The sequence below is a fragment of the Eretmochelys imbricata genome, chromosome 2 (assembly GCF_965152235.1).
Source record: "Eretmochelys imbricata isolate rEreImb1 chromosome 2, rEreImb1.hap1, whole genome shotgun sequence".
Classification (NCBI taxonomy): domain Eukaryota; kingdom Metazoa; phylum Chordata; order Testudines; family Cheloniidae; genus Eretmochelys; species Eretmochelys imbricata.
The window spans coordinates 229622066-229639521 of NC_135573.1; the positions used below are offsets into that span (position 1 = coordinate 229622066).

At 41.0% G+C, this 17456-nt stretch overlaps 1 protein-coding gene across 1 annotated transcript in view; it reads left to right on the forward strand.

The window, feature by feature from the left end:
• Positions 1–662: 662 nt before the first annotated feature.
• The window catches only part of LOC144260200 (macrophage mannose receptor 1-like), a 61419-nt gene continuing 44625 nt past the window's right edge, over positions 663–17456 (forward strand). Inside the window, 8 exon segments of the mRNA XM_077808755.1 lie at positions 663–723; positions 7842–8243; positions 9187–9360; positions 11598–11705; positions 11708–11761; positions 12678–12791; positions 14350–14496; positions 16868–17050. Of these exon segments, the coding sequence (XP_077664881.1) occupies positions 663–723; positions 7842–8243; positions 9187–9360; positions 11598–11705; positions 11708–11761; positions 12678–12791; positions 14350–14496; positions 16868–17050 (1243 nt within the window).

A 17456-nucleotide genomic window follows, 5' to 3' on the forward strand; every position in this document is an offset into this window, starting at 1 on the left:
GGAAGAATAGGCATTTTTGTTTTGCCGTGAGATCAACTATGCAAGGTCAACCCCAGGAAGATGTATCGTGCTGACCTGGCTTAGCTTACTTCATGATACAACTAAAGTGCCTTGTCTTCATTTTAATATATCTGATGCATGTTAATTACCTTGAGGTAAAATATATATATTTTTAAAGTAATGACAAGGCCTAGGAGTCAGAAGACCTGTTTTCTATTCTCTGCTCCACCACTGGCTTTCTAAGTATGTTTTTGAGAATTAATGTTCATTTTTTAAGGAAAGGGAACAGCTTTGCTCTTTTATTCTGTTTGCTCCCCGATATCTTCACCAGAGAGTTGATTGACCTGACAGTCCAACAACTGATTCATCGGTAAAACTAAGATATGTCCAGCAAAACAGTATTGATCTGACACTACTTTATTGCCTGCATTTCTCTGGAAGGAAACTTTGTTCTTAGGAGCAAAGTTTACACTGTGAATTTGAGTTATTTTAAAAAGCCACATGTGACAGGATATTTCCTTATTTAGAGCCCAGAGCTTTCCCCTGATCTATCAGCCTTTTGAAACTGAGGAGAACCTGCCACCTAGCTTGTCTGAGAAGGATTTTATTGACAGCAACTAATTACAACGCATCTCTTGGTGGAAAGGAGTTAAACATTTGTGATGACTCTCTCCATGTTGCTGGTTTTTCTCTCTATTATTCATAGTGCTTTGCAACTACTGGGTAAGTCCTTGTTTTGTCTCCGCGATAAGAGAGGATATGAAAGTGCTTCCCCTTCTTGTGCTTTTCCTTTGACATTCTAGTCCAGTCTGTTTATTTTGAATTTATTATTAATCCTAATTTGAGTGGTTTAAAGAAATGGGCTAGAGATGCTTATCCAGATGTGTTGGATCCGTCTCAGAAGAAGGTAAATATTTACGGAAGCAGCAGGGTCCAGGCCTAACAGGGGAGCAGAAGTAACAGCAGAGGCAGACACACTCAGGTATGATCTTGAAGTTTCCTGTAGGATCTGATTTAATCAGCAACACATATCTATATAAAAGAATAAAATGTATTGGATGTGTACCTTCTTCCACTTTAGATGAGCTTGTAAAAGAAAAGATATGACTTGCAAATAAATAATTGAACGTTAAAGTGGGGCTATGTGGCTGTTGTTAGAAATATATAAGCTTGCGTGTAAGAACGTATCAAAGACATAGGCAGAAACTGGTTGTGGGCATTGACACGGGGCAGAGTTAAGGTTGTATGTGCATATTTAACTCTGAATAAGAACTTTCGGGCCAGATCATGGTTGGCCCTGCACTGATGGACTGGGGATGGAGAAAGGGTGCAAGCAGCCTTCCCCTATCCTTCAGTGGACCCCTGCGCAGGGATTGGACACAATATAACTTCTAAGTAGAGCTACTGCTCCTTATTAGCACTGCCAGATGCCATAGCCACCCAAAAGCGTGGCTTAAATGAGGATAGAGCCTGGCCTTCACCATCAGTCACCAGAGTCCATTTAAAAGGGTTGCAAAGCTGCAGCTGAAGTGTGAATTTCACTGGTATCCCAAGAGGAACTAATCATAGAATCATAGAATATCAGGGTTGGAAGGGACCTCAGGAGGTCATCTAGTCCAACCCCCGGCTCAAAAGCAGGACCAATCCCCAATTAAATCATCCCAGCCAGGGCTTTGTCAAGCCTGACCTTAAAAACTTCTAAGGAAGGAGATTCTACCACCTCCTTAGGTAACGCATTCCAGTGTTTCACCACCCTCTTAGTGAAAAAGTTTTTCCTAATATCCAACCTAAACCTCCTCCACTGCAACTTGAGACCATTACTCCTTGTCCTGTCCTCTTCTACCACTGAGAATAGTCTAGAACCATCCTCTCTGGAACCACCTCTCAGGTAGTTGAAAGCAGCTATCAAATCCCCCCTCATTCTTCTCTTCCGCAGACTAAATAATCCCAGTTCCCTCAGCCTCTCCTCATAAGTCATGTGTTCCAGAACCCTAATCATTTTTGTTGCCCTTCGCTGGACTCTCTCCAATTTATCCACATCCTTCTTGTAGTGTGGGGCCCAAAACTGGACACAGTACTCCAGATGAGGCCTCACCAATGTCGAATAGAGGGGGACGATCACGTCCCTCGATCTGCTCGCTATGCCCCTACTTATACATCCCAAAATGCCATTGGCCTTCTTGGCAACAAGGGCACACTGCTGACTCATATCCAGCTTCTCGTCCACTGTCACCCCTAGGTCCTTTTCCGCAGAACTGCTGCCTAGCCATTCGGTCCCTAGTCTGTAGCTATGCATTGGGTTCTTCCGTCCTAAGTGCAGGACCCTGCACTTATCCTTATTGAACCTCATCAGATTTCTTTTGGCCCAATCCTCCAATTTGTCTAGGTCCCTCTGTATCCTATCCCGGCCCTCCAGCGTATCTACCACTCCTCCCAGTTTAGTATCATCCGCAAATTTGGTGAGAGTGCAATCCACACCATCCTCCAGATCATTTATGAAGATATTGAACAAAACCGGCCCCAGGACCGACCCCTGGGGCACTCCACTTGACACCGGCTGCCAACTAGACATGGAGCCATTGATCACTACCCGTTGAGCCCGACAATCTAGCCAACTTTCTACCCACCTTATAGTGCATTCATCCAGCCCATACTTCTTTAACTTGCTGACAAGAATACTGTGGGAGACCGTGTCAAAAGCTTTGCTAAAGTCAAGAAACAATACATCCACTGCTTTCCCTTCATCCACAGAACCAGTAATCTCATCATAGAAGGTGATTAGATTAGTCAGGCATGACCTTCCCTTGGTGAATGCATGCTGACTGTTCTTGATCACTTTCCTCTCATGTAAGTGCTTCAGGATTGATTCTTTGAGGACCTGCTCCATGATTTTTCCGGGGACTGAGGTGAGGCTGACTGGCCTGTAGTTCCCAGGATCCTCCTTCTTCTCTTTTTTAAAGATGAGCACTACATTAGCCTTTTTCCAGTCATCCGGGACTTCCCCCGTTCGCCACAAGTTTTCAAAGATAATGGCCAATGGCTCTGCAATCACAGCCGCCAATTCCTTTAGCACTCTCAGATGCAACTCGTCCGGCCCCATGGACTTGTGCACGTCCAGCTTTTCTAAATAGTCCCTAACCAACTCTTTCTCCACAGACTAGTGGAGAAAGACTATTCTTATTATACCTTATTATTAGTACTAAGTAGCACCTCAAGGCCCTAACTAGCATTGGGGCCACTATGCTAAGCACTTTATAAACACATAATAAGAAATGGTTTCTGTCAATTTGAAGCTTACCATCTAAATACACAAAACTGACAGTGTCAAGGTTCCTCCCCCACTCTGAACTCTAGGGTACAGATGTGGGGACCTGCATGAAAAACCTCCTAAGCTTATCTTTACCAGCTTAGGTCAAAACTTCCCCAAGGTACAAAATATTCCACCCGTCGTCCTTGGATTGGCCGCTACCACCACCAAACTAATACTGGTTACTGGGGAAGAGCTGTTTGGACGCGTCCTTCCCCCCAAAATACTTCCCAAAACCTTGCACCCCACTTCCTGGACAAGGTTTGGTAAAAAGCCTCACCAATTTGCCTAGGTGACTACAGACCCAGACCCTTGGATCTTAAGAACAATGAACAATCCTCCCAACACTTGCACCCCCCCTTTCCTGGGAAATGTTGGATAAAAAGCCTCACCAATTTGCATAGGTGACCACAGACCCAAACCCTTGGATCTGAGAACAATGAAAAGCATTCAGTTTCTTACAAGAAGACTTTTAATAAAAATAGAAGTAAATAGAAATGAAGAAATCCCCCCTGTAAAATCAGGATGGGAGATATCTTACAGGGTAATTAGATTCAAAAACATAGAGAACCCCTCTAGGCAAAACCTTGAGTTACAAAAAAGATACACAGACAGAAATAGTTATTCTATTCAGCACAATTCTTTTCTCAGCCATTTAAAGAAATCATAATCTAACACATACCTAGCTAGATTACTTACTAAAAGTTCTAAGACTCCATTCCTGGTCTATCCCCGGCAGAGAACAGCATATAGACAGACACACAGACCCTTTGTTTCTCTCCCACCTCCCAGCTTTTGAAAGTATCTTGTCTCCTCATTGGTCATTTTGGTCAGGTGCCAGCGAGGTTACCTTTAGCTTCTTAACCCTTTACAGGTGAGAGGAGCTTTCCCCTGGCCAGGAGGGATTTCAAAGGGGTTTACCCTTCCCTTTATATTTATGACAGACAGAGTAGAAGAAAATGATTTATTATTATTCCCATTGTAAAGCTGGAAAACTGAGGCACAGAGAGATTAAATGACTTGTTCAATGTCACACAGGAAAATGGTGGGCAATTGACCCCATATCTCCTGATCCTAGTCCAGTACCTTAGTCAAAAGACCATCTTTCTTCACAGACCTTGATTACTTGGAGTTTTCCAGATCCTGCTCTGTGGTTTCTTCAACATTCTTCACCACAGAGCTGTGATGTTAAAACACAATCTAGCCCTCAGGAGTGGAAATCACTGGGAGCTGTGTGTGTTCTGGAGCTCTGAAAATGAGGCTAATTCCATTTAGATGCCTAAATGTGGATTTAGAACCCTAATTTTGGACACACACATTTGAAATATTTAGTGATCATGTAGCATAATTCCTCTTCAGTCTTAACTATACTTAATAGAATGTTTGGTAACAATAGTTGTCTATAGAGTTCTGTTCTATAAGAAATTCTGTTGTCACACTACAACTGCAGCATGGACTTGTGGGCAATGGACTTGTTTAAAATCACTGATCAGAGGTAGGGCTGAAAGGGCCAGGGTCCATTATACATCTAAAAGAGGTTATTTTTATTTAAAAATTCCATAAAGGTGTATTCAGTATATTCATTTGATTTAGAAAAGTTAAGATAACAAGATACACCTAACATCTATACGGGTGATTCAGGCAATTGACCCCCTTACTCCCGCCCCATCATTAGTTTTTTGTTTTGTTTTAGCTATTTAAAAACAATTTGCCGTCTTACTTCATTCTTCTCAGTGGAAGCTAAGAGGCCCCTGGTACTGACCACACAGGAATACACAATGAAAACAAATAAATGAGAAAAAGGCTTCCTCAGCTGATGCTCAGGCTCTTGGCAGCCTTGTCACTCATTCTGAGAGTTCGGATGGATCCTCCTCAGCTGGGTTGTGGTTTGGGGGTAATTGTTCTGCCTTGTCACAAAGGGGCTTCTGTGGCAGCCGCTCTGCCAGGCCAGGCAGCTGCTCTGCCTCTTCTATTGCTGAATTCCCTTGTTGGAGCTGAGCAGGGAAGGAACAGCCAGCGGGAGCAGGTGGTGGCAACATGTGAGGCAGCTCAGAACTGTCCCCAGGCTCCTCCAGCCAGACTCAACCATCCAGAAAGAACTCCCCTTACCCACCACCGAGCAACCATAGCCCTCAAGTAACAACTTAGCTACCCTCCCACTCCAAAACCCGAACACCCAGCCGTCACCCAACAGCACTCTGTTTACACCCAAAGAACACCCAGATACCCGAATCTCCTATCTACTCCAGATGACCTAACACTATGTCCTGCCCCGTGTCCTATCCTTGACATAGCTTGGAGCAGGGTGTGCTGACCATAAAATGAGATTTATGGTTATATGCAAATTATTTACAAATATAAAAATTAGCTCATTGAATAATTTGTATACAATGCCACACACAAGCTCCTTCAACACTTGTGTAAGCTCCAGAGCTAGAAGGCTTAGGGAGATGGAACACAGCTCTTTCTATAGAGGAAATGCCAGTTCTAGCCTTACCTATTTATGTGAATTGTAATGTTTCTTAACCATACTTCCACATTGTGTGTTTCGTTGCTGTAGTTGGAATTTGCCTATCATCTGATTGTATAAGTTATATTAGACTCTTGCTGTAACTGCACTAATGAAAGGACATAGGAATTTGGATAACAAGCTATTATTTTTGTATGCAGTGTAGCTGTAGCCATGTCAGCTCCAGGATATTAGAGAGACAAGCTTTAATTGGACCCACTGCTGCTGGTGAGAGAGAGACAAGCTTTCAAGCCACACAGAGCTCTTCTTCAGGTCTGGGAAAGGTGCTCCCAGTGTCACAGCAAAATGCAAGGTGGAACAGATTGTTTAGCTAGCCTAAGCAATTAGCACATATTGTAAGGGACCATTCAAGGCAGAGTGGCCTGTTAACACCTCTGCAGTCATGGGACAAAAAGAGAGGGTTAGTGGGTTACAGAGTTTTGTAATAAGCAATAAATGCCGTGTGTCTGTTCAGCCCATGATTTTTACTGTCTAGCAGAGTTATGAATTTAAGCTCCCAGACACTTTTTTTGAAAGTGTTGTGCAGGTTTCCTTTCAGGATGAGGCCTCCTAGGTAAGATATAGTGTGATCGTTTTGTGAGAAGTGTTCACCCACAGGTGATAGGGTATTTTTGTCTTTTATCATTTTCCTGTGTGAGTTCATTCGAGAGCGCAGTGATTGTCTGGTGTCACCCACATAGTTATTATTGAGGCATGATTTAGTGCATCCAGAAAAGCTTCTTGGAAAAAGTGTTTTTTTCGGGACAAAGTTAAAGGAAAAAAGAAAGTTCCATTATAATTATTGCTTTGTTAAAATGTGGTTGTCATAAATATAAAGGGAAGAGTAAACCCCTTTGAAATCCCTCCTGGCCAGGGGAAAGCTCCTCTCACCTGTAAAGGGTTAAGAAGCTAAAGGTAACCTCGCTGGCACCTGACCAAAATGACCAATGAGGAGACAAGATACTTTCAAAAGCTGGGAGGTGGGAGAGAAACAAAGGGTCTGTGTGTCTGTCTTAGTCTTCTTTGTCGGGGATAGACCAGGAATGGAGTCTTAGAACTTTTAGTAAGTAATCTAGCTAGGTATGTGTTAGATTATGATTTCTTTAAATGGCTGAGAAAAGAATTGTGCTGAATAGAATAACTATTTCTGTCTGTGTATCTTTTTTGTAACTCAAGGTTTTGCCTAGAGGGGTTCTCTATGTTTTTGAATCTAATTACCCTGTAAGATATCTCCCATCCTGATTTTACAGGGGGGATTTCTTCATTTCTATTTACTTCTATTTTTATTAAAAGTCTTCTTGTAAGAAACTGAATGCTTTTCATTGTTCTCAGATCCAAGGGTTTGGGTCTGTGGTCACCTATGCAAATTGGTGAGGCTTTTTATCCAACATTTCCCAGGAAAGGGGGGGTGCAAGTGTTGGGAGGATTGTTCATTGTTCTTAAGATCCAAGGGTCTGGGTCTGTAGTCACCTAGGCAAATTGGTGAGGCTTTTTACCAAACCTTGTCCAGGAAGTGGGGTGCAAGGTTTTGGGAAGTATTTTGGGGGGAAGGACGCGTCCAAACAGCTCTTCCCCAGTAACCAGTATTAGTTTGGTGGTGGTAGTAGCCAGTCCAAGGACAACGGGTGGAATATTTTGTACCTTGGGGAAGTTTTGACCTAAGCTGGTAAAGATAAGCTTAGGAGGTTTTTCATGCAGGTCCCCACATCTGTACCCTAGAGTTCAGAGTGGGGGAGGAACCTTGACAGTGGTATAATATAAATTGTTACATTTCTTCTTTGCTTGATTGGCTCTTTGTGTTGTGTATGCACAAGTCACACCTGATATTTTTTTTCCCTTTCCTACTCGGGCTCCTGAAGATACTGCCTCTGTGACTATAAGTGGGGGACTTGAACCCACAATCACTTGCCATGAGTAAAAGGCCCACTCTTGATTCAATAAAGCAACACCCCCACATATGCTTATGGTTTTCCCCTCAGCCTCTCTCCACCCAAACACATTAATTATTCTCATTTTGTTTTACAGATAATGAAATATTTTTAATATATAATAAAGACCTCAAGCGCTGTGTACAGGCTCACAGTTCTAGCTCCATCCCAACTGCCACTTGCAACCAGGATACTGAGTCACAAAAATTCAGGTGGGTCTCTGATCACCAGATTATGAGTGTAGCATTGAGGCCATGCTTGGGAGTGCCTTCAAAGAAAGACCAGGTGATAATCACTCTGTATCCCTGTAACAAGACAAGTGAACTCCAACACTGGGAATGCAGAAATGAAACCCTTCTTGCAATCCAAGGAGAAGATTTGTTTTTTAACTCTGGCAGCAGAGAAAAAGGAAATCTTATGCTGCAGAAGGAATCAGATGTGAGGAGTAAGTGGAAGATCTATGGAACCACAGATGATTTGTGCTCTCAGGGCTATGAAGGTAAAGTCTGAAAATTAATCTTTTCATTGTTCTGAACTAATTTATTTATGTGTCAGAGTAATTTGATTTATATTCATCTGATCGTATAATCAGCCACACTCAGTTCTCCTATGAGACTATGGTAGAGCATGACTGGTGGTTTATACATCCCAATCCTGCAAATACACTCTTCACTTTACACACGAATCATAACCATGATATGATTTGTTCAGCACCATAAAGGAAAAATGTGTTGTCTGTAAAGCAAAAATGGAATTAGATTATTTTTAATTATTAAGTGTAACTCTGTTAGTCTATTCAGCTGCAGTATACGTGCTAGTAAATTGCTTTGTAGTTACTGGATGAGAGGCACAAATTTATCTCTGCTTACTTCATACTTCAACGTTGATGGCCCATTAATATCAGAAAAGAAAATCAATTCTGTGTACAGTTCCTCCAAATGCTTTAAGTGACTTTAGAAGATGAAAAGTCCTTTTAAGGGTGAACTGAAAAGATATTTACTTAAAAATATACAATTATTAAAAATGAAGGTATATGAGGAACACAATTTTTTCAGTTCAAAGAAACTAATCTTAATATGAATTTAGTGAAAATAAGTAGGTGCTTCCACCAGCTCATGAGCATGAGTTCTGAAGGTTCAGTTTCCAGCTGCCAGGATGCATACGTTGAAGTGAACCGTAGCTCATGAAAGCTTATGCTCAAATAAATGTGTTAGTCTCTAAGGTGCCACAAGTCCTCTTTTTCTTTTTACTGAACAAATGTATAAGTAACACAGTGTTTCCTGGACTGTCTTATGCTGCTCTGAGAGTAACAGTGGGCCATCAGTGACCATGCATGCAGTGGCCCTCCCACATGTGATACAGAGGATTAGAGAGTTGGGCACTCAAGCTTCCTTATTTTTATTACTATTTCTATACTGACTTCTATCATTTTGTATCCTCAGATTTGTTTACATTGCTAGGAAATGCCAATGGGGCACCCTGCGTATTCCCTTTCAAGCTGAATGGTAAATGGTATGCTGAGTGTACAGATGCTGCCAGGTCAGATGGCTTGCTCTGGTGTGGAACAACTGCAGACTTTGACACAGACCAATTGTATGGATTTTGCCCATTAAAATGTAAGTTCTGGATGTTGATTTAGAATATATAATAGCACAATATTTAGGAAACAGAACAACACTGTTGAAATGTCACTGACAGCGTCATGTTCACAAGACAAAACTTGAACTGATTTATTTTGCATCATCCTCTACCTCCACCCTATAACATTTCTTACAGGGCACTAATGTAAAATCTAGTGCAGTACAAGGCAGTCATATAAAATATTACCTGTGTGCATCTATAATTATAGAAAAAGTACTCTGGTTAATTGGGGACTGTTATCAACTGCAGTGTTTTGAGCAGCATCTCTAGGCAACTCTAAATTCTACTGTAGTCAGCATAAAACCACCAGTGTATCAGGCAGCCACTATCAGGGTATGTCTTCACTACCCACTGGCTCGGCAGGTAGTGATCGCTCTATCGGGGATCGATTTATTGCGTCTCGTCTAGACGCGATAAATCGATTCCCGAATCGACGCCTATACTCCACCTCGGCAGGAGGAGTAAGCAGAGTTGACGGGGGAGCCGCCGCGGTTCACTCGCCACCATGAGGACAGCAAGGTAACTCAAACTAAGATACTTCGACTTCAGATACGCGAATAGCATAGCGGAAGTTGATTATCTTAGTTCGAACCCCCGCCCCAGTGTAGCTCAGGCCTCAGTTGCCTCAGGGGCTATTTCCCTCACTGCCAGCTATGGATAGCAGTAGTATATCACCTCTCCATCTTTTGCAGGCCAGATGTGTTGGAGTTGCAGGTTGGGTGACCAGATGTCCTGATTTTATAGAGACTGTCCTGATATTTGGGACTTTGTCTTATATTGGTGCCTATTTCTCCCCATCCTCTGACCTGATTTTTCACACTTGCTATCTGGGCATCCTAGACATAGGAGCTGGCTATGCTAGATGTATATCCCCTTGGGAGATGTCAGCAGTCTCCTGCGTGGCACAAAGAGAATGGAATGGGACACAGAACCTGGGCCAACATGAGTAAGGGTTGTAGAATGAGGCCATTACAATCGTCCTGGAAAGCCACATACTCAGTTGACAGCCATATGTAGGGTCAGGAAGGAATTTTCCCAAGGTCAGATTGGCAGTGACCTTGGATTTTTTCACCTTTCTTCACAGCATGTGGGTGCAGGTCACTTGCCAGGATTATCTGGTGTAGCTCACTTAATCATTTCCCGCCATTGCACAGGCCTCCAGCAATGGTGCACCTCGATCCATCGTAGTCTCTGCCTGTAGCACATAGCAGTCTAGTCTCCTGTGGGTTGTAATACTTTGATTTTATTTCAGTTATTGTGCTTAGTGTGCTGGTACTGGGTGTTGGTGGTGGCGGCGGCCTGTGATTTACAGGAGGTTAGACTAGATGATCTCGTGGTCCCTTCTGGCCTTAAACTCTATGACTCTGTGACCCTATTAAAATGGATACACACCTGAGGTTAGAGAGAAGGTCACACTAGGAAGATGAACTATGAATTTGCAGAACATAATGCAAATGCAATCTCAACCTTAATATTGCATCAATGTCATTATTTGCTGTTAATTTCCTTGCTTTTTCAGAATGAGAGAGAAAGTCAAAGACCAGATTCCCCAGTTTTCTCTGACTGTTTTGTGCCACTCCTGTGATGCAAAGCAGCTGTGAATTTGCCTTAACCAGCCAATGAACATCATAGTGCTGAATTTGGGCATAAAACTAAAAACCAGTAATTCCTTCCTGAGGGTGCAATGGCTGTTGGGTCAACTCTAATCCTTCCTTGGCCTGCCTGACCCCACCTCCCAAATATGGCAGCATGGGAATGCACAGGGAGCCACTCAAGAGTTGTGCTTTATCATGTATGAGAGTGTAGATACTGTGGGCATGAACCCCAAATTCTCATCTATTCTCTACTCCTTGTTGTGGAACCATGTTAAATCTATTATGACTAGGGCTGTATAGTGCCATGGAGGAAGGAGCAGGATTTGCACCATTGTATTTCTTTCTTTGGGAGATTGTCACATTTGAGCTATGAAACTGAATATATCAGGTGAAATCTTGGCCCTGTTGAAATCATTGGCTCATCCCATTGACTTCAGTGGGGTCAGGATTTAATCCATGGAGCAAAATAACAGACTCCCACTTTTAAAAAGAGGATTCTGTTTTCTCTGTTGGAACAGCGCGACTTTACAAGTACACTCACAGTTAAATTTTATCATTCATTTTATATGCATTAGTCATAATAAATGGCAACATTGCATCCCACTTCTCTCATGCAGATAATGAAACTCACAGATTTTGGACTACAGACCCTTTGACAGGCATCCACTACCAGATAAACTTCCAATCAGCTCTTACATGGCACCAAGCACGGAAAAGCTGTCAGCAACAAATGCAGAATTATTAAGTATCACAGAGATACATGAGCAAATGTATCTGAGAGGTGAATTATCAAAGCAATTCTGAGTGAAAACGAGTTATTTTTCTGTGTTGGATTGGATCACTAACTTTTTAGTGGTTTAATCAGTATTGTAATTAATAAGCGTATTGAATATTAGCAATATGTGCTAATGTGTAGGAAAAAAACCTAAACACAGAAAGTTATGTTTTTGAAACAAGATGTGGAATTACCATTCAAATGGCTTAGAAAGTATCTGATTCAATTCCCTTTACAGTAAATTCAAGGATTCCCATTGATTTAGTTGGGAGTTGGATCAACCTCAAAGAAAAGTAGTTCAGGAAATGTCCTTGATATGATAACACTGAAGGAAGAGCTATTTTGTTGCATATTACACTAGATACTGCCATTTATAAGCTTACAGTACTGGAAATTCAGCTGTTCCTCATATAGCAATTCCAATACATACAACATTCCGGGAATTTCCTTTCATATAAAGCACCTGACTGGATTAACCCTGTCAGCAGCTCACATAAATATTGTGCACATAAATATAGGCTCTTTTTGAATGAAGCCTTTCAATGATTTTGCATCAAAACTTAGAGTGAATTTAGCAATAAAAATATAATTTGCAGCACTTAATGCCTTTCTTTGCCAAAGCTTATTGCAAACACTAAATGTTATGGTGAATGGCGTCAAATTCAGATCAAATAATATGGTACTTGTATTTTTGTCATCCTCATCTCATAGATGACCAATAACTAAATTGCAATTAATGCTAAATTTTAAATAGTATATTTTAATAACAATTTAGCATATTTACTATGAGTCAACACAAAAAGCATGTTGACTTTTGGAAACCACTAAGCAGACAACTATTAGCCTCTTCAAAACATTGTGGCTGTAAAGTATTTTACAACAAATGTATGATGATGTATTTTCATTTCTTTTGGTTCTTTAGATTTGATTGATAGGATGAGATCGGCTCTCTGGATTGGGCTTAACAGTCTGAATTTCAACTATGGATGGCAATGGAGTGGTGGCAGTCCTTTCAGATATTTAAACTGGGCTCTAGGTAGGGGTAATTTTTAGAATGGTTTTAAGGATGAAAATCTGCAGCTAGAATGTTGAATGGATCTCAGTTACAATTTTGTACTTTTCCCACATATAAATATAGCATTTGTAATGAGAGCCATATGAATAGATCATAGTTGGAGCTGAGCTCCACTTTAAAGATCTGACAGTGGAGTTATACTTTTAATGTGTAATCTGAAAATAAAAAAAAACAGAAATCATCATCTTAAGGAAACCAAGTTCATTAGAAAAGTAAGAGAAAATCCTGTATCAAAAGTAAAATGTAATAAAATCCTATATAGCCTCTGTCAGGGTAACAGCTGGGCTGCATAAGGCATGTATTTAGAGGTAATGTTGAGCCAATTAAGACATCTAACATTCTCTTTGTGCCCCTTAAACTTCATCATTTCCATTTGACAACATCTCAACGTGTCAGCTCTCAGTGGCAGTGGGTTTTAGTCTCTCAGAGTTTTTCCTCCTTATTTTTGAGACTTTCTTCTCGTTTTTATCCTAAAGAGTCTTTGACCATGTGAGTTCCCGTGCATTTACATTCTAGCCCTGAAGTAATCTCTACTGTCGTCATAGTAACAATGATGTGGCTCAAATTCAAAACTCTTGTTATGATCTCAGCTGCCTCACAAACCCCAATTTTATTCAACATTATATTTGCTTCCTGAGCAAATATATTTGATTTTCTTTTCTCAAGCCTCACCAAGTCTTAAAGTTCCTTTAGAGTTGGAGTGTATGGCTACCTACCTTTCCTGACACCATGATTGGAGGAAGGCTCCAGAGTAGTCTGGCCTGCCTATATCTTCCCCAGGACTCCAGGGTTTGTCTGTTCCCTGCTGGTCCCATCAAACTTCATGCCCCACCTCGTTGATTCAAGAGGTAGGGGGGCATTGTGCCTTGGCCTCATACAGCCTTCACCCAGGTTGTTTCTGCATTCCCTTGACAATGGGTCATATAGGTCAGTAATAAAATTCTCTTATTTCCAATAATTTTAGCAAATATGATTTTCCACTTATCTTCTTTTACTTTCTAAACAGTAAATAGAATTTATAAAAGGAATATGAATGTTTCCCCTAAATGCATACAATTTCTCTGTATTGTTAGTGTCTGATTATTCAAACACTGGGGTATATTCTTCTTTCAATACATACATATATAATTCCTAGCATGAGCCAGAATTATGCACAAGAATCAATAGGAGAATATGCAGTGCACAAAAATATTGGGCCAGATTGTGTCCTCAGATTTCATGAGAGAACATGAGGGCAGAATTTGTCTCATTAAGTTGACTGTTAAGCAGTAATATCAGTATGAACTGACCCCAGTTGAATATTACATCAGATGTTATGGAATTCATATTTTATCATACATGTTTAAGGGAACATTGACCAGTAAAGAGCTATTTTTAACACATTTCTTTAGCTACAGTATAAAAATAATAATACCAGTGAAATGCTGAGTCCATAATCTATATGGGAAAAGGTACAAAAAAAATGAGGATTTGCACTGCCTACAAGGAAATTCACTGGTTTTGAATTCATTTCTTGAAGGAAACCCTTCTCTGGAACCTGAGAAAATGTGTTCAGTACTAAATCCTAGAGGAGGTGCTAAATGGGAAAACTGTGAATGTGATCAGAAAATTGGCTATATTTGTAAAAGGAAAAACTCCACTTTGGATTCTTTCTCTCTTCCTTCAGGTAGGTCAGTCAATAAAAATTATAGTAAAAGCTTTTTATTTAAATTGTATGGATTTGGTCTGCAGACATCTGTCACAGAAATGCATTTTTATTTATATGAAATGACAAACTTGCTTCATCCAAGAGTAATTCTTTTTAAAAATCACATATGTTCTATTTTGCTGGTTGCACAGAACAAACCATTCTACCCATTTTCCCTGTTTTAGACACTCTAGGAAGCATACCATTATTTAATCAATCTAAAGTAGGTTGTCTAAACTTTGGCAACTTTTCTAGAACTCAGTGCACACCTAAATTTAAATGATTTATTTTTATTTTATTTATAAAAACAGAGGTTACCATCTAAGCCAGGGGTGGCCAACCTGAGCAGAAGCCAGAATTTACCAACGTACATTGCCAAAGAGCCACAGTAATACGTCAACAGCCCCTCATCAGCTCCCCCCCAACCTCCGTTCCCAGCACCTCCGTCCCACCGGCACCTTCCCCTCCCTCCCCGCAACTCCCGATCAGCTGGTTTGTGGCATGCAGGTGGCTCCGGGGGAGGGAAAGGGGGGAGTAGCGAGGGCACTGCAGGCTCAGGGGAGGGGGCAGCAAGGGGTGGACTGGGGGCAGGGCCTGTGGCAGAGCCAGGGGTTGAGCAGTGAGCACCCCCCGGCACATTGGAAAGTTGGCGACTGTAACTCCAGCCCTGGAGTTGGTGCCTATACAAGGAGCCACATGTGACTCAGGAGCCACAGGTTGGTCACCCCTGATCTAAGCCATGGACATCCTGACATAATTTAACTTCACAAAGAAATAAAATGGATTGTGCTTCCCCGCATAAACCCAATAGGAGTTCAGGATGTTTAGCACCTGCTACAATGTGTTCTGGCCTTCCAAGAATGATTCCCCTTGACTTGAGTGGTCACTGGATCTGGGCCTTAGCAAGCAGCAGCGTGATCACTGGAAGCCCTGTAAAGACTGCAGTATAGGCTCATATCACCTCCTGATAAAGTCAAATGGAATTTGTCCCTAGGTATTAGATCCTGTAACTGGCAAAGGGAAAGATTTACTGCAGCACCACTTTTCTGAGAAAAGAAAGACAGCTATCCTGTCTCTGACAAATTATTTAATGAGAACTGTCATAAATACAAAGGGAAGGGTAACAACCTTCCTGTATACAGTACTATAAAATCCTTCCTGGCCAGAGGCACAATATCCTTTTACCCGTAAAGCGTTAAGAAGCTCAGGTAACATGGCTGGCACCTGACCAAAAGGACCAATAAGGGGACAAGATACATTCAAATCTATGGGGGGGTGGGGGGAGGGGAGGCTTTTGTCTGTCTGTTCTGTGTGCTTGCCAGAGAGAAATCAAGAAAGCAGGCAATACAACTCCATTAGAATTAGTAAGCACTAACAAGGAAATGCGTTAGTTTACTTTTGCTTTGGCTTGTGATTTTCTCTGTGCTGAGAGGAAGGTGTATTCCTGGTTTTATTTTTGTAACTTTAAAGTTTTGCCCAGAGGGAAATCCTCTATGTTTTAAATCTGATTGCCCTGTGAGATTAGCTTCCCTTCCAATTTTACAGAGGTGCTTCTTTTACCTTTTTTCTTTCTAATAAAGTTCTGTTTCTTTTAAAAGTGTGACTGATTTCTCTATTGTCCTAAGACCCAGGGGTTTGGGTCCGTGATTACCTTGTAACCAATTGGTTAGGATATTATTCTCAAGCCTCCACAGGAAAGGGGGTGTAAGGGCTTGGGGGGATATTTTGGGGGGATAGGAACTCCAAGTGGTCCTTTCGCTGATTCTTTGTTAAATCACTTGTTGGTGGCAGCGTACCCTCCAAGGGCAAAGAGTTTGTGTCTTGCGGAAGTTTTACCCTAAGCTGGTAGAAATTAGCTTAGGAGGTCTTTCATGCAGGTCCCCACATCTGTACCCTAGAGTTCAGAGTGGGGAGGGAACCCTGACAAGAACCTATGATGTAGAAAGTAAACATATGCTGAGAGGTAATTGCTACTGTTGCAATAATATGCAAAACATAATTAGATGCAATGCATTATGTGAAAATATTACATCTGGAATTATAAAACATAATGTGTCCAAATTTGCACATTTTGCAATGTTGATGTTTTCAAACTCTGAAGTCCATTTGGCATTGATCCCATTTTTTTCTGTCTTGGTTGAATATGTTTATATTTTCTACACCAAATTCTGTGTATCATAGCAGATAGATCTAATAGCCTTAGATATTTAACTGTAGAATGAGAAAAAAATACTTCCAGTACCTTAACTCTTCTTTTATTTTTAATTAATTTCACAATTAATTTCAAATTTAACCACATTTACTCCAGGCTCTAACTTGAATTGTTCTGAAATATTTTTATTTATTTTAGAGTTCTCTGCATCTAGTAAATGCCCAGAGGGCTGGTTGCCATACACAGGTCACTGTTACATGATTCACAGTGAGCCCAAAATGTGGAAAGAAGCATTGACTTCCTGTACAAAGGAGGATGGTGATCTGGCCAGTATCCACAACATTGAAGAGCACAGCTTTATAGTGTCTCAACTTGGGTACAGTGAGTATTTCTACTGGGCAGTAATGTGCACATGTGGATCATTTTAAATATTAGAAATTTTGTAGCTTTTTAATGGTTTATATTTAATTTATATGGATATTTACAGGTAAGCACACACATAAATATACAGGTTTCAGAGTAACAGCCGTGTTAGTCTGTATTTGCAAAAAGAAAAGGAATACTTGTGGCACCTTAGAAACTAACCAATTTATCTGAGCATAAGCTTTCGTGAGCTACAGCTCACTTCATCGGATGCATACTGTGGAAAGTGTAGAAGATCTTTTTATATACACACAAAGCAAGCTGAAGTGAGCTGTAGCTCACGAAAGCTTATGCTCAAATAAATTGGTTAGTCTCTAAGGTGCCACAAGTACTCCTTTTCTTTTTACATAAATATACATAAACT